The following is a 21481-nucleotide window of genomic DNA, read 5'->3' as shown; positions in this document are numbered from 1 at the left end:
TCATATAATGCGCATCCCCTACGTCTATGAACTTTTTCGCCTAGTGGTATATTTATGTGTTTATTACATTAAAAAAAAAATCGAGGCCATTTCTTCGTGTCCACGTTTCTTCACGTGATAAAAAATAAATGTGCGATAAAAAACGAAAAAATATTAATATTTCTGCCACAAAGGAACGTATGTGCGTACGATACGTTTTTATCGGATAACAGATATGACAGGACTAAATGCATGAAACACGTTATACAAATAAACAAATAAATAAATAAATAAATAAATAAATAAATAAATAAATAAATAAATAAATAAATAAATAAACTTAAAAACAGCACGAGCAAGAACGATAAGAAGGAGCAAATCAATACGTACTGAGGCCTCAACAACAAATAATTTACGAAATACATAGAAATAAGAGTTATTATCGTCTACCGTTCGCTAAAAATCCAGCACCGCGAGAAAATATCAATACAACTGGCATCCGTGCTGTAGAATATAAAGTTTTAAATAAAAACCCCGAAACACTAACTTTCCTGTCTGAAAGTAGAATATAACGCTGGCTTTTCCTTGTCAGTATTTTGCGCGATAAAGAAAATTTCAATAACTTCTCCTTGGGCGTTATCTCGTGCTCCTGTATATTTAATTTGATCGGCTGCGATGTGCAACCGCCCCGCTCTTGGATCGCATTTCAACGAAAGTGAACGCTTGATAAGAGCATTAGACAGAAAGATAAATTACCGAAACTTTTCGTATGATAAGAAATACGAACTGCCAAACAAACCCTTAAGTTACCTTCAGAGCAGAAACTTGCTTTTCGTGGTGGTCACGTTTGACTTTAATTGAGATGAGTGTTATTGAGCTGAGGTCACTTCACGGCACATTCGAGTTCGCAAATATGAAGAGAGCACGTAAACATGTCCTTTCAGGGATGGCAGAGCCGTTACTTTGCATTTTCCTTCGCATTTTGACGGCGGATGAGATAAGTCTATATATGCTTATTTTCATGCTCTTTGATTGTGTGCTTGTTTGTGCGTTGTGTTTGTGCGTTGTTTTTGTTTGTTTGTTTGTTTGTTTGTTTGTTTGTTTGTTTGTTTGTTTGTTTGTTTGTTTGTTTGTTTGTTTGTTTGTTTGTTTGTTTGTTTGTTTGTTTGTTTGTTTGTTTGTTTGTTTACATGCATGCGCGACTGTACAGAAATGTAGCCATCGCCTCCACTCGCTACTACGCATCCGACGAGGCAAACGCTTTGTGGACTTCGAAACACGAGAGGCTCCGTGTTGAAGGCGGGATTGTGAGGCACACATTTGCACTAAGGGGCATCCTAGGAGCTAAGCAAACAGTATTTCCTAACAGTTCGCTCTTTCTTTCAAAAGTTTAAGGGCATCCTTGGAGCGCGGACGCGCGCAATTCGTAACAGCTTGGAAGCAAATCCTCCTCTGGTTATTGCGGATAATCCGAGCTTTGTGAACGTCGTTTGCAAGAGGGACTGACAGAAAAACAGGAGGTCGAAACAGTTAGGAAGGAAGCGGTGCATGTCGAAGGCACTCCCTCGTACCATTCGTATTTATTTATTTATTTATTTATTTATTTATTTATTTATTTATTTATTTATTTATTTATTTATTTATTTATTTATTTATTTATTTACTTGAACTTGAACTTTGAGCTTTATTTCGAACGCAAACAGATTGGGGATTCCAACAGGCAAAAAAAAGCTGTCAGAAACAGCTTGAAGGGACCATACAGGCCGCAGCAAAATAAATAGTCACAGCAACAAATAGTTGCAGAAAAAAAAGAGCGATATGACTTATTTAACTTGGTAATTAAAATAGCAGAATTATTATGCAACGCAATACAAATAAAAATAAGATACAACAAGATGCACATATGCAGTTAAATGCCCATTACAGTGGAATGTGAGCCTTAGCAGACCCTCAAAAGGAGTGAACAGGAAGTACAGAGATGCACAGCAAGTTCTTCGCAGGCAGAAGTTACAATATGGCGCATGCTAAAACACGATGAGAACAGTTATCACTCTGCCGAAATAAGTCGTATACAACGCTCTTACACAAACATTTCGCCTAGAAAAACAACTGCAACCTTTAATGCACATCTCAGTCTAACGTACGCGTACAAATCCTGCACATACGAATAAATCGCGACGGCCCGTTGTAGGCGCATCTTTGCTAAAATAAATCGCGATCGGCACAGCACATTTCCAACACTGTTCCTTTACAAGGATCGTTCGCAAGAGGTCACGTCACCGTTATTCTGAAGGAGCTACAGACAATGGCTTATTTAGAACTGTGCGATGTCTGTTACATTCTTGAAAATGTTTTGAAACGTGTTTCGCACTATGTGATATACAGCATCAAGCTTTCTTATTTCAGGAACTTCCCCACTTTTACCTTTTTTTTTTGTCTAGGTTACACATACACATAAACATACATGCGTCAAGGAACGAACTTTTTTACCTGCCGCTGCAACCTCTTTCTTAAAAAACACGCCCTGCTGTACCACGGTTGTTTGCGCTTAACAAACGCAGACAAAGCACTATGGCATCAGTATTCGACCCAAGCAAAGAACGGCAGAGGTTCCGCTTTAATTTAGAATTTTGAACAAATAACAAAAACGAAAGCTGGGCCAGGGTTATTACAACAAAAAAAAGATCCTTAAAGAAGGTTCTCCTTAAAAAGAACCTGTGCGAGCGATAGCCTTACTAAAAAGTTTTCTCATTCAAGTGCGCTGTCGCGCGAAGCAAACCACTGCTTGCTCTTGTGCTTCTTGAATGTTACTGAAAAGGCCACCATGCATATACTGGGTTGTTGAAGTGTGTGCAGTGTTGTCCTGCGTCTTCTCAGGCTCTAAAATTTAGGTTTTTCGGTTTTTCTCGACTAACAATGCTTTACAATGCCTCAGAGAGACGGAGTGTGAAGGAAAAAACAGAACGCGCAGGGGCAAATCGTTGTTTGCAGACCCTGGCTTTTACGTCTCTCCTTTTGATTGCCCTGTGTTGTGAATTTTAAACCTTGTAATGCCTAAATGCCCATACATTGAGGCATGTGAGATTCAGTTCCCTTGCAATTCCGTCCTTTCGTTTTTGTTTTAAGTCCCGCGCATGTTTGTGTGACAAAGTTCAGGATATGTAAGTGGCACAAAAGAACTAATGCATGTTTACTGAGAACGCGGAAGATGAAAAAAAAGGCTTCTGGTAATAAATGTTTCTAAGCCAGACCGAAAGAAAGAACAAGAAACTTAAGAAGTAAGAAGTAAAATAAGAAAAAGGCGAGAAATGAAACAGCCTGTATTGACAAAGAAAAAAAAACACAATTAGCTTCTTAAGCTAAGAAAGCTTCATGTCGCTAGATACTATTTATTTATTTATTTATTATTTATTTATTTATTTATTTATTTATTTATTTATTTATTTATTTGTTTGTTTATTTATTTATTTATTTTATTTATTTTATTTATTTTATTTATTTAATTATTTAACATGTGAATGTCCTTCACATTTTGCCTGCAGCAGGCAATCATAATGCGATTCGACTGAACGTCCTCGAGATGTGCGACTCATATCGTCCCTATTTTGAGTCTCCATAGTATTACATGCTCTCATATGGCCCTCTCTGTGCACGTGTTAGTGCTGCGCCCTTGATTTAAGGAACGGCTCCCCGCGTTTCTGAATACCTTCTTCTGCCGCATCAATGCCATTCACTTTCCTAACGTATTACCACCGTTTACAAGAATAAGATGCGTTAGAAATGACGGTAATAATATAACTGTCGTGGTTCTCTGTTTGAAAAATACGATATGATTATGACAGACGCCGTAGCGGGGTGGGGGGTTCCGGAAATTTCGATCACCCGTGGTTCTTTAACATGCACGTAAATCTAATTATACGGGCCTCTAGCATTCCGCCTCCATCGAAATGCGGCCGCCGCGCCTGGAATTCGACCCCGCGACCTTCGGGCCAGCAGTAGAAATGACAGCCCAATGCGTCGATTGTCGCATTCAATAGACGCCCTTACTGTTTCGATATAGACACACGCGCCTAAGCAATCTTGTTCTCTCGCTTTTTTTTTTCGCAGCCTCCATTGTGCAAGAGTATCCTCTCCCTGAAGATGTACGCCGCCATGGCATCAATCAACTGGATGTTCGTCGAAGGCCTGCTGCTGCACTCCCGTATCACCATCTGCATCTTCCGCCAAGACGCGCCCTTCAAGCTGTACCACGCCATCGGTTGGGGTGAGCCGCTGCCATTTGATTCGTGTTGACGTGTCATTCTCGTTGACCCAACATTTCGGGGTTCCGTTATGTTCTGTTCTAACTGGCTTGCTGCGGAGAGAATAATGTTGTCACCTCGGTGACCCCATTTCTATAAGTTCGGCAGCGAAAAAAAAAATGTGGTTACCTAAAAAAAGCAAGAATTAACAAGTAAAGAAAAAGCCTACAGCAAACTGAACCAATTAAAAAACTAACACGGCAATAGACAGTTTGCTTGCAGGCGTTCACTTTGCAATAGAACGTTGACACGCACACATTTCCGTCCAATTTCTAACACAAACGCTTATCTAGTCCAGTGTCCACTAAGAAGTCTTTTAAGAAGAGGTTCGCCTTTTGCTCAAGATATTTTACAGGCCACGGTCGAAGTAATTTTTGTAATGTGAGAGGGCGCCTGTCAAAACTTGCTAGTTTTTTTCTCGAACTTTTTGCTTTCATTTGCGGACTTTACGCATTCCAGAAGAGTATATTCACCCCCAAATCGGTATACAACGACTGTTCGCCGAGTGCTTCTAAAGAATATTTCGAATTTAGACCGCGAAATGGGGCATTATCGTGCTGGTACAGAAGTCCTTATTTCAACTTTGAGTACTATATTCAGTGGTTATAGGTTCTTTGTACGGATGTAATACATCGTGAATCTGTGCCGCAATTGAATGTAGGGGGAGGCATAAATTAAAATGAGACTGTGAACCTACGCCTGAATGCCATTCGAGTCAGTACGTGATATGAGTCCTTGAACAAGTATTGTTTTCTGCATCAGTGTACTTATAAAAGAGACGTGTCACGTCGACAAATTCTTTTGCACTGTAGAACAAGGATGTGTAAATCCTACAAGGTGGTTAAGAGGCCCGTGAAATTATGTCGACGCCTACTTGTACTCTCATATTTTTTTTCTTCACCATCATAAATTAACATACACACAGCAACATGAAGTTACCTACGAGGGATAGCGGACGCTTTTTCCTCTTTCACGGTGCTAATCACTGTACTCTCTTATCTTCATTACCAACTGGCTCGTCATTTTATAACAAATATATTGCTGATTTCATAAGGTGATGCATCATATGCAAGTGGTCAACATCAGTCATTATTTTCGTAATTATGAAGTGATACCTACTGTGGCTTATAGAATGGATGGTATGGGTCATAAATTTTCATGCAACATTGTAATTGTGTATTCGGCAAATTATATAAATATCGAGGCCGTAAGGACACTCAGTCTAAGTGTGTAACCGGCGAGTGTAAATAAGCGTTCAAGTAACAGTTCGGCGCCCCATAGCAGCAAATCTGAGACAAATTTTTAAGTAAAGGTCGTGAATCATATCCACGCTGTTAGGTTTAACTGCCGTATGGCAAAGAACGTCAACACTATAGACCGCCAATTTCAAACATGTAACCTTTGTGTGATTAGCGGCTAAGCGTTCACATGTGAACGTTAAATGCGGCGGCCTATGGCCACGCATTATGAAGCCTGCCTCTTCGCAGCACACGCATGTTTCTCGAACCTGCAGAACAACATCCTATTGTTTTCTTCCCCTCAGGACTCAGGACAGAATGGTGCGATGGAAAAAGAGTGCTGGGTGAAGTGTAGCAGGGACTCAAGAACACAAACGTTGCTAGCAGCTCATTAGCAATATACGAGTGACGCTGAAACACGGATTCTCAATTGAGAGTCACTCCCAGCGTATCACTTCTTATCACGCCGATGTTTTTAACGACGTGGAGGAGCTGCGTATGCTTTATTTACTGACTTTCCAGTTACCTTCGCTCTGACTGCAGGGGAACAAAGCCTTTTTTAATTAGCGAGGGGATCGCCTTCATCTCCATAGTGCATGCGCCGTGCGCGTATTCAGACCGTTGCACATGTTTGCTTACATTCTGTTCTCCCCCGATGTCATCTACAGCAGCGGCTTTGAAGTAACTGGTTGTTAAAGTGCATTCTTATACTTTGACGGCCTATCGTTGACTATTCTGCCACGTACAGGCGTATTAGACGCACTCAAATATAGTTTACATTGTAGAGCGCATAGCAGGTGCCCGTCATTTTAGACTTCATAAGAACCGGTTGCGGCTCTCTTATAGTTGTGTTCTCAACAATCTTCCCCATTTTATCTGAACACACTGTAATTGAGTCTACAGATGTAGTACGGTGCATCGACTTTTAGATCGACTCCGCTTTTTTTCTTTCTTTCTTTTTAATGCGCAAGCATTTCTCTGCGACCCAGCGAGAAATATTACCGTCCCTTCTCGCATAAGACAAATCTCTTTAAAGAAATTGATGTATAAAAAGGGATAAATACTCGTGACACTGCTGGGTTTCTAACCTAGAGACCCATGCTGCGAATCTGAGTGTCTTACCCGTTGCGCTAAAAACATCCACGCTTGCGGAATTTTATGTGTTTGAACCATATGAATGCACTCTGCAGGCTTTACGAAACAAATCTAAAACAATAAAGTGATTTGTGAAGGTAGCCTTAATGCTCTTCGTAAGTACTGGAGCTGACCCCATGCGCCGAGGCTCGGGGCAGCTCCACTAAGGCTTAGGGGCAGCCCCGATCTATATACAGACGAATCGTATAGCGCAAACGGGGTACTTGGACAGACAGAGAAAACGAGAACAGGCGCTAACTTCCAACTGATTTTATTTCATGCTTTTGTTTGTTTTGTTTTGTTTGTTTTTGATTGCGCAGCGTCTACCTTAACGTTTTTCGCTTAGCGCATCCTCTGTCACATGTTCTTCTTTTGCATTTTGTGCCATATATAAATGTTCGATTCTGCTTAATAAAATCAGTTGGAAGTTAGCGCCTGTCCTCGTTTTCTCTGTCTGTCCAAGTACCCCGTTTGCGCTATACAATTCGTCATGACATACCAACTAGCCCAAGCCGATACCCTTCTATATACAGAGCGTTGAGATATCAACAGCGTACTTTCAATATTGGATTACCTCACTTTTGCTTTCAAGTACAGCCGGCAAACAGCCCGTACGGTACTTCCAAAGGTGCGGGAAATGGCATACACAGGTTGGCTGTCTTTCGTGCGCCTTAACCTTAATCTTAACCCTAACCGTAACCTTAACCTTAACAAACGTGTATATGTTGGACAGTTTCTTTCTTTATTTATAGTTTCCACAGACTTTTCTTGCGCGTGTGCAACTTGCACGCTTAGCTGTCCTTTTGCATGTTAGTGGAAGCGAGAGCCATGCTTTGAGTCAAACCTCAAACCCGCAACAGGACGAAGGCGCTTCCATTGTCTTAACCAACTTCCAGCGTTCCACAGATCACGCAGTAACAAAACAAAAAATAACGCACCCGCTGCGAGCCAGTCGAGCGGAAAGGAACGTGCGAGTTTTTCGTAATCCCTCACGCCTTTCCAAATGCAGCCGAATACCGTTGTGAGCTCCAGAAGTTAAGGATCACTGACGTCCGTCTGCCCGCCGCATCGCGTGGCACCGGTGAGTCGCGTCGTTTAGAGTGTGACGGTGCGTCTCAGTTTGCCTATGCTTTCTCTCTCGCAATCATCGGTCGGACGAGTTCCCCTAGCAATTATGCAAAACACTCGGTGCACTACGCCACCTCTCAATCGAGGGGATCCGACCCTGCGGCGCCCGCCGCGTCGCCGGTGCCACTCCACCAGCGGGTATCGATCGCCAGCCTTTCCTTTCCTGGCTCTGCACTTTATTGCGTATGTGTGCATCTGTGCGTGTGCAAGTGGCCTGTAAGGCTTACCACAGACTTACAGTGGTGGAACGCTAGCGGTGGGAGGTGGGGGAGGGGGTGCTAGCGTTCTATCGCGGTCGTGAGTTCATTCGTCCGCTCTAGCAGTGAACTGATTCCCCGACAAGAACACGTCCCTTCGGAAGTATCAGGATGAATCACAAAACAAAAAGAAAGGACGAAATAGTCATTTCAAAAGCATTGCTTGTCGAAGCAGACGGTGGTGGTTCGTTTTCAAAGGACACTACAGTGGCGCGTCTCTCTAACCCGTTGGTTCCACACTGCAAAGTGGGCTGCTACTCTCTCGTGTTTGGCTCGTTTTCGCAAGCAGCGCGTAACGCTCCGAAGAAGGTGAGCGCGTTATAGCTGAATTCGTATTTAAAAAAAAAAGCACGACCTCTTCAAGAGGGTTAAAAATGCAATCGCAGACGTACGTATACAGTGACTGCGAGGAAATTTCCAGGAGTGGTTTCGCTATCGGAAAGGCATTTAACTGTTGTTGCTTTCTTCAATTTTGGCGGGGAGGAGGGCTAGTTAAACATATAGCCTGGTCCCAGGGGACCCAATTTCAGGGTTCCGTCATTTAAGGATCCAGCTTCACGCGCGTCACTCTGCCTTAGCGCTTCGGTACTCGTACCTGAAATCGAAGCACGCGAAACGACACTTAGCACTTCACTGAGTTTATTACAGTTGCGCATGCAAACGTCTCCATCGCGTGCGTTCACTCTTCATACGACCCGTGTGGAAGGGCTGCAAGTGTGGCGCAATACCTTTTTCGCCACATTGACGTTAGACACGCTTTAAAATGCAAACTTAAGCTGTTTGAGTTTTCTCGCCCAGTTGAGGCAATGCTGTAAGGGTGTATGTTGCCCTTTTAAATGAAGTGCCGTGCAAACATCGCGACAGCTGTAGAGGCGGTAGGACACCCAAATGAACAACCGCAAACGCCCGATAGAAAAGACAGCTTCATAAAAAGGTTTAGCGGCAGACTTGATTTCATGCCTGTCGTGTTTGTTCTTAAATTCCTAAGCCTTTTTTCCTTCAGTTGTCATGAAGGCGTGAATGGACCGCAAGAGATACATCATGGGATTAACTACACATAAGTTAGGCCAAGAAACGTCAACTGTGGTACTAAATTTTAACCATTTCAAAGAAGTTTTACGCACGCACAGTCCGGTTATGTGTGTTTAATTGTTTCTTGTGTGCATTTCTCATGCAGTAATAAGATACCATTGAAAACTGGGCAAAATCGTGCTGATTCATACCGATATAAGCAAGCATCGCAAGTAAAACGAGCACTAAAGAAGACTGGTCACAACACGAGCGTTGAGTTATGTGCAGCGCTATATAGTGTTGTGTCCAGCCTTCATCAATCTTCATTAGTCCTCGTCTTCTTTGCACTGTTTGCTTACATTCGGCATGAATAAGATAGCAACTAGCACTTGCGTGTACCTTATAATCTGCTGTCCTTGTTTATTGTCTCACTGTTATTATTTACACTTATCGGCCCAGTGAAGCATAACTAAGTACGCTAACTTCGCAAATCATTCTCTCTTGCTAGGTCTTCCTTTGGGCTTCATAGTAACTTGGGCCTGCCTCATGGAACAAGAACTCGGTTCGGCATGCTGGGAAGGCTATGGTGCCAACCGTTATGTCTGGCTTCTCATTGGACCCCGTCTTGTGGCCATTCTGGTAAATGCTGCCTCTTAAGTACATACGTGCGAGCGATACGTCGACTGTTGCGTGAAATCCTTGGAAAATATGCACGTGCTTTATTTGACCGTGTTGTATGTTGCAGGTGAACTTTGTTTTCCTCGTGAACATCATCCGCATTTTGGTGACGCGGGTGAAGTCGGCAGTCTCAGCGGAAACAACTCAGTTTCGGTAAGCAGCATTTTGTTCTTTCTCTCTTTCATTTTAATTCAATTTATACCACGTGGTCTGAGGCTTAGCATATTATGAATGAGTTAACGCATGCGTGGCTTATTATTAAAGCATCTGCAAAAATTAAAAAAAAAAAACAGTTTTGTAGTTTTAGCCGGTGGAAACAGGATCTCGCTCGGTATACTTTCAGAATGTCATTAAGCGGTTCGCTACGACACGTGGGTGGTCATTTGCGTTCTTAAAATAGTGGTAATATCAAACAACAGCAAAATAAAAATGCGCGAGAATTTGAAGAACGCACGGCAATTTCCGCCTAAAGCACGCCAGATTGAGTTTCTTGCTTGCTTCATCTGCAGAGTCAGCTTTAAAGTAAACTATAGCTGCTGTTTAAAGTAAACAGCAGCGAGGAGTGTACACTTGCAACTTCATTATCTTAATTGCATAAGTTAATTGTTGAGCCAAGTACAAGCTGCAGCGCTGCTTAGTGCCGATACGTTTGTCATAAAAAGCTTGTGTTAGTTTTCCACTTCACGACGACGACTATTGTGTAACAGAAGAGGAGTAGCCGGCGCCCCGCATTGACACCAACCTCTCCTTATATCCATTTAGTAAAAAAACAAAACAATCAATACTAAAGTATAATTGGATATAAATGAAAGCACAGGAGAGAAAACAGGCAAATTTGTGCTGAAAGTTCATTCAGAGACAAAAGTGCTACAATGAGTATGAAACTAAATGACGTGTAATCTAAGCGACACACGTAAAGACCACCCTAACGTTTGCGACTATACTTACTATATAGTGTGCTGCATAACTTTGCATTCTTGCATTCCGCCGCGATCGAAATACATACGCTGCGGCCTGGAATCGAACCTTCAACCAGCTCTTATGCAGAACAGTACATCGCCAATGTCATCGGGCATGCTTCTGCGACCAAGCAAAACTATATATATATATATATATATATATATATATATATATATATATATATATATATATATATATTGGAAAGAGGGCACAGAGAGAATAATCATGTATTGCGCACACGACCTATTCACACTTTGAATAGCAGCTGTGTTGAACTCTAATAGTTAAGAAAGCGTGACTGATTACCCTTCATAAAGCAGTCTTTGTCTTCTTTGTCTTCTTTGTCCTCCCTTTGCACAATAAAAGAATCTATATATATATCATCATCTTCGGAAATATATTTGGTCCAGAACCGTTCTACCTGAACACAGTTGCTTCGCTTCCGTTCCCCGTCGACCCTTCTCTATAGCCGGACTGTTAATCAGTATTCACGGATCACCCGCAATGATGGTAAAGAATCTTATCGCATTTTTCCTTTTAAATATTCATTTCTAGAGCAGCGTCTTTTCAGAAAGCCACTGAGCATCGACAGTCACATCAATCTACGAATTTTCGTTGACGGTGTTTAGAGTGCTTACATAAGAGTCACGTAATATGTCAATGGGCAAAGCATCGTCATTTCATCGCACTAGCCTTTCCGTGATATCCTCGAAAAGAGAAAAAATTGAAAATGCAGCGAAAGATTAATGAGGCTCCTTAATATTCAGCCGTCGATGACACTCCAGGGAGGACAGATATGTTAATTTTAAAAAGCGGAGTCTTCTGCCTACGAACTCGAAGGCGGGGGGAGGGCTGCTTATGAGCCTAATTTTGCTTGTTTCTCTATGGTTTTTTACCCTGATGATAAGTATCCCCATTCTTCGTATCAACGGAAAGTTGAAGGCACAGGATACTGTTGCCTGACCCGTAGCACACCGAGGTGCACTCTACGTAGAATTCAGTCAATGAATTTTTTGAGCATTCTAATATATTAAATGCGAAGCATTTCTTAGCGAACCTCTGCGACTTTGATCGTATCTATCTATCTATCTATCTATCTATCTATCTATCTATCTATCTATCTATCTATCTATCTATCTATCTATCTATCTATCTATCTATCTATCTATCTATCTATCTATCTATCTATCTATCTATCTATCTATCTATCTATCTATCTATCTATCTATCTATCTATCTATCTGCCCGCCATGGTGGTCTAGTGGTTATGGCGCTCGACTGCTGACCCGCAGGTCGCGGGATCGAATCCCGGCCGCGGCGGCTGCATTTTCGATGGAGGCGAAAATGTCGGAGGCCCGTGTACTTAGATTTAGGTGCACGTTAAAGAACCCCAGGTGGTCGAAATTTCCGGAGCCCTCCACTACGGCGTCTCTCATAATCATATCTTGGTTTTGGGACGTTAAACCCCAGATATTATTATTATTATTATTATTATTATTATTATTATTATATTATTATTATTATTATTATTATTAATATTATTATTATTATTATTATTATTATTATTATTATTATTATTATTATTATTATTATTATTATCTATCTGGCCACCTACGACTTTGTGCTTTTTTGGCCGTTTCAGTAATGTGATGTGTACCAAAATTGGTATCACATAACATGACTGTACTACAAACATAAATGACAGGTCATAACATGAAAACCATGTGCTCTTGCGGCCGTCTCGTTAACTTGATATATACCAAGATCGCTATGGCGTGACAAGAGTGTGCGACAAAAATAAATAACAGGCCCTATCGTGCAAATCATGACACGCATGTCATGCACAGCATGATTTACATGACATGGTCTCGGAGCGCTCGCGGCTGTTTGATTAGATAGGTATGTACCGCACGACGAGGCATTTCTGTATGGCGAACATAAATGGCAGGTGGTAACCTGAAAATCATGATATGCATTTCATGTACAGCATGATTTACATGCTACGTTGATGGTGGGCTCGCGGCCGGTTCGCTAGCTTGGTATACACCAAAATTAGTATTCCGTGACGTGACTGCACGACGAACATAAATGACAGTTAGTAACGTAAAAATAATGACACGCATATCGTGTAGGACATGATTTATATGCCACGCTCATGGTCTGCTCGGGGCTGTTTCGCCAGCTTGACATACACCAATTTCGGTATTGCGGGACTTGACTGCATGATGAACACTAATGGCAGGTGGTGATATGACAATCATGACATGCATTTCATGTACAGCATCATTTACATGCCACGCTCATGGTGCGCTCGCGGTCGTTTCCCTAGCTTGATATACACCAAAACTGCAGCTCTCTGCTGGCTGCTCCGCATTACATCGATTCCCACAGTGCGTGGGATCTGCCGGCTTTTTTGGTTTCTTAAATGTCTCGTCGTCCACTTTCGCGTGACCTTTATATAATCCGTCCTCGCGTAGGCGTCGGAAATACCGTACTTTTAGTTGTATTCAATTTAGAAACGAGCACTTATACTGGCAGGGCATCGGTCTACGTGCTCTTAAGAATTTCGGAATCCTGTGCATTCTATAAAAATCTGCCATGATATACCGATAGTGCCGCTGTAACGCACGTACGAACAATCCATTGCTAGAAGAAATAAAAAAAGATGTTTCTCAATGAGTGGTGCACTAGCGAGTGGTGCATTAGTCAAATGAACTCAACGTACTAAATTTGACGTTATGTCGTACAATATAAAGACGAATTTTTGGAGCCGTGCGATAGTGATGGCTGCTCCTTTTCGCTTAGTTATTATTGCGAGAGCAATTATATGGACACTCTAGGCGCATTTTTGCCGTCAGCGTGGCCGTCATGTTCCGTGTAAATTCTATGTCGACAACATCGCCCCGCGCGTCGTATGTTCTATGTGAGAGCAAAAGCTTGCTGAGGCTGCAGACGGGAGCGGCTCAAGCAGAGATGAAACGACTCGGCCGGTTCGATCGGGTAAAGAAGCGTAGAGGGCTGCAGGAAAGGGGAGGGGTGCTGTGTCGCTCGAGCTGTAATTGGGAACCTTGATCAAAAGGACGTGGTAGCGCGTGCTATCTCGACAGACGCCAGTAGATGGCTCCAACCAATCTACGTGCTATGATCTCACCGCTTACTTCGCGTTGAGGTGACAGACAGCACGAAAACCACTTCGCTCCCTGGATCAGCCGTATTCCCTCACGCCAGCGCTTTGCAGAGTTACGCAGGATCCTAAAGAAGTTAGTTGGTAGTCTTGTTTCGAGTGACATTCCAATTTATTGCTGTCGCATTCATTGCTTCTCCCTTGCAGCGAAAGTGTGACTTCGTAATTCAATATCGCGTACATACATACATACATACATACATACATACATACATACATACATACATACATACATACATACATACATACATACATACATACATACATACATACATACATACATACATACATACATACATACATACATACATACATACATACATACATACATACATAGCCAGGCGGATGCACTTCATCTCTCTCTACGGCCTGGACCCCCATTTCCATCCCCACGTGCGACCTAACGTCCCGTGACCCGTCGTACCAACAGCCGTATCCAATGTTTCCAGCATGTTCCATCGGTTTACAGCAGCAGGAGGCAGCAGCTGCCATATTTCAGAATCATCGCCTGTCATATCGGACAACGAGACGTACAGCGTGCCTTCCCGCTCTATGCACGCGTATAGATACGTACGCGCTCTCGCGATTCATATTCGTATACAGACGAGAATTCATCATGCGTTTCGCATGAACAAAAAAAAAGAACAGCCTCGAAGCGTGAGGTCAACGACAAAAAACGAGCGTCGTTGGGAAGAAAAAAAGAAAGAAACTTATTCTAGCACATCCATCTTCGAGCTCACCGACCATGGCCCGCTAACGGAGCTTAATTAGAAAACTCCGTAGGCGGCTACTTGCGCCAGTGGGTTGACTTATGGCCCCCCGTTGCAGCTCCCGGCGATATTACGACCGGCGGGACCAATTTGTCGCTCCGTGACCCGGGATGACCGCACCGGTGCGCCTCGAGAGTGGTTCGCTGGCATGCACGATCTCGTATTGCTGTGATCGAAAACGTCAGTGAAGAAACCAGTCAAATGACCCACGTTTAACACCGCATACTTCTTCGCACATCTGCAGGGTAAACAATGTGCACATGCAATGTTCTAGACTTGATATATAGATGCGTTAGTGAAGTTATTTGTTTATCCCGCGCATTCCAAGTGACAAAAGAGTAAACTAAAAATCATTCATACAAGGGGGCGAGGATGCCTCGGGAAATCCATAATGACGTCGTGTTTCCGGGCTGCTCAATGAATATGATCATCATGCGTCGCGAACTGTTACACGTTGAAATTTTCCTACATCACTAATAAAATGGTTGCACTTGTACTAAACGCTCTCCTATTTTGCCTTAATTACAGAGAGAGAGAGAAGGAATACAAAAAAGGCAGGGAGGTTAACTAGACTATACGCCCAGTTGGAATTAGTTGCAGAAACAAGTGAAATCATTGTAATGTGCACGCGCGACATTATTTCATTGGCAACGGAGGAACCTTCTGCGTGGAAGTTAACACCTGCATTAGCGGATGGGCGACTGTTGCTCATATAATTTAAGCAGAATCTCCAGATCATTCGTCATGAAACTTCTGAACTATCAGAGCCATGCCTTGGGCAAAGTTAAGCAAGCCGGTTAAGACGCATTGTTGGGCTAGTTGATTATTTATGGAGTATAGCTTTCCTTGTGACCGCCCCAAAGGAACTAAAGTTCGGACTGGCACATAGTTTCTTTGGGACCAATAAATATTATTTCTCTCTCTCTCTCTCACCATTCCTCCCGCTGTTGTCCCTGGTGTTCTCTGGCGCCTGTTTGTTGCTTAAACTACAAAACGTCGACGTATTTCATAGCATATTTTAACGTCATGTAGCTAAAAAGTATTGCCAGTCCTGTGATTTTTGTTAAGCAGACATGACTTCACTGCTGTTCAGTTCACTTAAGTAGCTACAACGTATACCCTGGAGTTAGTACTTGAAACTTAACCAGCACATGCTGGCTAAGCAGTCAAGTTAACGCAAAATATTTTTCTCACCGTTAATACAAGCTATATACACAGCCAATATACAGAAAAGCCGGCGACTTGATGCTAGTTTGTTTGTATTAAGTGTCATGACAAATAAAAAATATATATATATACGCGACTGGTGAAGAAAAGGAGTCACTATAAGTATAACTGCATAAGTAAACTGTTGGAAAGCCCTTCTCGAGCATGAAGTTCGTTTTAGAATCATAATTTTTCTCACCTACATGAAACAGTTCCACCCTCTTTGTTTCATCAAGGCTCCACGAACCGACGCTGGTATCCTCCGAAACAAAACAAAAACAAACAGTTGTAAAAGATACGATAGACTCGCCAAGAACACAAGTCGGCCTGAACAAGTAACAGACTCGAATGTGTCACGGGGCAAACAGAAAAGTGACACATATAAAACTAGAAAACAATGAAGAAAAAAAAACTGAAGATTTTGGAAGTTCCGAACTTTCTCACACGGCTGTCTGTGATATGCCCCTGGGCAGCTTACTGACCCCTGAAAACCACGCTTATTCTTCTGTTTGTTTGTTTTTTCACTTCTGGCAAAATAACTTTGAACGTCTCCCTCAACGAGACCTGTGCTGTTTTCCTACGTCGAGACTCATATCAGGTGTGCAGAGAAGGAGAGTAGTGTCACGTCTTGTTTTGCCACGGCCACAACATCACAACATCAAACACCCCAACACGACAACATCAGACGCTGGACCACCAGCCCCGCCTCGGGCACACCCAGCCAAATGTTATCTGCGAGCTCCTTTGCCGAGTCAGTCGGAGCCCGAGCTCTGCAGCCGAGTGCCGCTTAGCCGAGACAAACGGCAAGTCAGCTGCAAAGTGCGGGCTGGCAGGTTTCGCTCGGTGGCTCATTCGTTCATCGCTTACGACATTACCCGAGTGCTCTTGCAGAGAAGAGAAAGGCTGATGCTGAGCGAAAAAAAAAAGGAAGCGCGTGATACAAGGCCTTGGAAGAACTGAACAGGGAAAATGAGTCGGGGTAAGTAGATAGAAAACGTGGGAGGAAGGCAGAGGTGCGTTGTGCGCTCTTGACGGAAGGCGATGCTGTCTTGAAGCTTACCGACCGTAACGTAATTTTTTTCTTCGTCCCGCAGTATCTACAAAACATTCACGAAAACGTCTGTTCTTATTAATTGCCCTCACTTGTCGCCCTTGGTGTACGAAATTGCAGCAATATCTCCGCGGTGCTTGCGTGATTCGGGTAATCGCTTTCGGTGGCGGCAATCACTCCTGTGACGTCAGCCTGTGTAACGGTAGAGCCTGGTCTCATTTCTCCTCCAGTAGTTTTATGAGGACGCCACAAGCACATTAACTCTTAAACGGAAAGATCGTTTCGCTCGGTACGCACTCGACAAATTCGGGCTTCTGACGTGCTGCGCAAGCTGTAAGAAAGAACAGGAACCCCGAAAATATGGCTGAATTCGATTTTCATGAGTGGGTTGACTGTATTAGAAAGGTGCGAGCAGTATGATGACCGGGTTGATGATGATGATGATGATAATATTGAGTTGGAGGAGGACACTTTGATTCGAAATTTGTCAGAACCGCTTCTGGTGGCAGACCGACAATAAAATGGTGTTACTAGAGCAATACGATAAACATGCATAGCTAACAAAGAAATCAAATAGATCATAAACAAAGTGACTGCTTAATACTGTAGTCATCGTTGCAAAAATAAGGGAGAAAAAAATACAAAGTTAGGGAAAGCGTAGATCGAGTATATGATGACGGGTAACTCAAATAACCTGAACTCAGTTTCCAAAACTTGATATTTCATACAGTGAGGTTTAACTTCTTCAGGAAAAATGGATTAATTGTGGGAATGTGCTATAGCGTTATTAAAAGAGGAATACAATTAAGAAGTAATATTCTTGCTTCGTGGAGTTAATCATAGACTGATCGGTAAACGTTGCTACGGCGGTCGCTGTGTATCAATGGTTGAACTGAGAGTACATGTCAGCACTGCAAAACTTAGCCTAATATTCCGATGCGTATGTAATCTTCAATATTATAATTTTTCTGACAGAACTGATTGGCTTACCAGCAAAGCTACAGGAAATCGACGGCCTCCATCATACCATCTATGCTGACGATATTACCTTATGGGTGAGCGATGGCAGTGATGGACAAGTTGAAAATACATTACAACGTGCGATAGAAACAGTCGAACAATACTTATCAGGAACCGGGCTGGCGTGTTCGGCAGAGAAATCTGAGCTCCTCATTCATAAACCATCACGACGCGGCCGAAAACCGCGCTATTACGAGGAAAAGAACAACCTGGAAATTCACCTCACTACGGCGGATGGTAAACCTATACCCAAGGTGGCCAGGATCAGAGTGTTGGGACTCATTATTGAAAGTAACGGCCATAATGGAGAGACCATACGCAAATTAGACGATGTAACGTCTCAAATCATGCGGCTACTTAAACGCATCGCCAACAAATATAGCGGAATGAAAGAAGGCAATCTGCTTAGACTAGTTCAAGCGTTTGTAATAAGCAGAATAGTTTACGTAGCATCATACTTACGATGGCACTCATCAGAAAGATACAAATTAGATTGTTTAATCAGGAAAATATACAAGCAAGCAATTGGACTCTCCATCACCACTAGCAACGATAGTCTACTGCAGCTAGGTCTTCACAATACCCTGGATGAGCTAATCGAGGCACAACGCTTCGCTCAATACGAACGCCTATCCAAAACTAAAACAGGCAGGCAAATATTGGATCGGCTAGGTATTACTTATCACACCCAACATGGCGTCAAAGTAGATATGCCCAGACATATTAGAGGCGTGATAACCGTGCTTCCTATACCCAAGAATATGCATCCCGCCCACCATCAGGGCAGACGGGAAAGCAGAGCACGCGATATACAAAAGAAATTTGGTCACAGCATAGACACCGTATTCGTAGATGCAGCTAGATACAGACACAAGCGCGCCTACACAGCCGTGGCGATAAATTATGAGGGAAAATGTTTGACGAGTGCTACCGTCAGTACGCCACACGTAGAAACCGCAGAGGAAATAGCTATCGCATTAGCCATAGCACAAACACAAGCGGACGTGATCGTCAGTGATTCGCAGACGGCGATACGAAACTTTGCAAACGGCCGAATCTCCCCAGAGGCACTTCAAATTCTAAAACTCGGTAATAATCAAGAAAAAAGTGTCCATCTGATATGGACACCCGCTCACACACTATCACAAGGTAGCAATGAGGCGGCGCACCGCATGGCGCGAGGGCTTACAGACCGAGCATCGATTAGTGCCGTCTCAGGGAATACCGATGAGTGGGAGTGGGAAGATAGAATGACCACATTTCACGAAATTACAGTACACCATAGATTGCAGAGGCGTACATTCCCACCGCCTCATCCGAAATTAAGCAAGAAACAGTCTGTCGAATGGCGGCAGTTACAAACCCGATCGTACCCGAGTCCAGCTATCATGCATGTAATACACCCAGACTTATACACGACAGACAAGTGTAGACATTGTGACTCTAGAACCACCTTAGAGCACATACTATGGGGATGTCCAGACATAATAAACAATAGCTGTGATGCAGCCTTAAACAGCGACAGCCTCCGCGCGCGCTGGGAGTCTGCGTTGCTCAGCTCGGACCTGGAGCAACAACTCTGGGCCGTCCAGCGAGCCGAGGAAGCCGCCAAGGGCCAGCAACCCTTGGCCGAAGCCTAGGCGGGATCCAGGCCCATCCCACCAATTCGCAGGGCAATCAATAAAGTTAATTCATCATCATCATCAGAAACTGCTGGCGGCTTAGAAAACAGTTACGAAGAGATTCTAGTTCCCAACAGATGTAGCTTATAGAGCAGAGCTATCGTATGTCGTGCGGAAAAATATTCCGAATCAAAACGAAAACAGAAAGAAAGAAATTATCAATCTGTACAAGCAATAAATAGCACATATAGCAAGTACGAAGTGCTGAACAAGTTTCACAAATACACGGTCTGTGAACTTCCAGCGTCAGGATTCATCATAGCTGGGCATCTCATGGCTGCTGAACCAACGTTACCAGCTCCAATCAACACGGCTATGCACTTCGCAAGCACCGCGTACTATAGACTGCTTAACTTAATCCGGTCTAGAACATGCCGGCGCTGGAAGAGTTTTATTAGCAAAGTAATACCAGAATTGTGCGCCCACATAGCATATACCTATACAGCCTGCGAACTCCAAGCCCTCGCACTTCCGTCTTTCGCTTCGCACATTGCGACATTCCTGTACCGGCCCTAAACTAAACGCAACTAGTTCCGAACACTGGATCTGAAGTTGTTCCGGTATCAACGGTGCGGCCCTGACACTAGACGTCAATGATCGCAGTAATTGGGAGGTGAAGTCCTGAACGTAGCGAAGTACGGAACAATCGTTCGCGGCACATCCGCCGAGGAGGCAATGTAAATCAGGTCCGCCTGTCGACAGTATGCGTACTTCCAGCATCGAAGTTTCTCGGTGTTTAATTGTTCACCTGTTTAGGTGCGGGCAAAAAAAAAAGAAAACAAGAAAGAGGCCACATATAACACCGACAGTTCTGCAAGTATGACACTTACAGCTTACAAACGCACAAAATTGCCATTTTACGCACACTGAGAGGAGTTGGCACTCGCTTAACACTTCTAGAAGATATTTTTGTTTTTGTCTTCTTTAGATAGATAGATAGATAGATAGATAGATAGATAGATAGATAGATAGATAGATAGATAGATAGATAGATAGATAGATAGATAGATAGATAGATAGATAGATAGATAGATAGATAGATAGATAGATAGATAGATAGATAGATAGATAGATAGATAGATAGATAGATAGATAGATAGATAGATAGATAGATAGATAGATAGATAGATAGATAGATAGATAGATAGATAGATAGATAGATAGATAGATAGATAGATAGATAGATAGATAGATAGATAGATAGATAGATAGATAGATAGATAGATAGATAGATAGATAGATAGATAGATAGATAGATCAAAACTTTTATTCACCTTTTTTCTCATCCGCCTCGTAAGATCGCAAGCGAATGATGCACGATGGATTACGTTACAACTCTTTGACGGTTTCATTAGCCTAATGAGTAGTGCGTCTTTAGGCCTAAGCACTGCTTTCAGCGATATATCGATCACAGTGCTGCCGTCGCCACCGCTCTAAAATTAGGTGTGCATGTCGCGAAAGTTTGTAATGAACAGCGTGTTCACAGACTGTCCGGTGGTCTCCAAGCCGGAGCGATCGTTCACGTGTCAACGTTGTCGTAGGTATAGTACATCAGTTGAAGCGTGTCATCGTGTCGCGCGCATCGTTAGCCCTGACATCTCATTAGACGCTCCCACTCGCTTAATTCCGGCATTGCCTGAGCTACATAAGTCAGCTCACTGGAGATGGAATATACACCACTTTATGAAAAATAAGTAACACGCGAAATGTAGAATGCGTTTCATGAGCATACCTTGTCGTTAATTAACCCACGCTATGTGGCCTTTCGTGACTGGCCTGCAAGGCCATCTGCGCATGATGAAAACTTCGACCCTTAAAGTCACTATATTCAACCAATGTGTATGAAATCAGCTATACACTCGCCGCATATGCTCTCTACGTG

The 21481-nt window shown here is 43.0% G+C and overlaps 1 protein-coding gene across 1 annotated transcript in view; it reads left to right on the top strand.

Moving 5' to 3' along the window:
- The window catches only part of LOC119382622 (corticotropin-releasing factor receptor 2), a 193607-nt gene that overhangs the window by 159794 nt on the left and 12332 nt on the right, over nt 1-21481 (top strand). The window contains exons 6-8 of the mRNA XM_037650408.2: nt 4087-4243; nt 9557-9687; nt 9794-9879. Of these exons, the coding sequence (XP_037506336.1) occupies nt 4087-4243; nt 9557-9687; nt 9794-9879 (374 nt within the window). The remainder of the gene's footprint in view (nt 1-4086; nt 4244-9556; nt 9688-9793; nt 9880-21481) is intronic.

This window comes from Rhipicephalus sanguineus, chromosome 2, assembly GCF_013339695.2.
Source record: "Rhipicephalus sanguineus isolate Rsan-2018 chromosome 2, BIME_Rsan_1.4, whole genome shotgun sequence".
NCBI lineage: Eukaryota > Metazoa > Arthropoda > Arachnida > Ixodida > Ixodidae > Rhipicephalus > Rhipicephalus sanguineus.
Note: the sequence above shows the minus strand (reverse complement) of the source record. Positions and strands in the feature narration are given on the sequence as shown.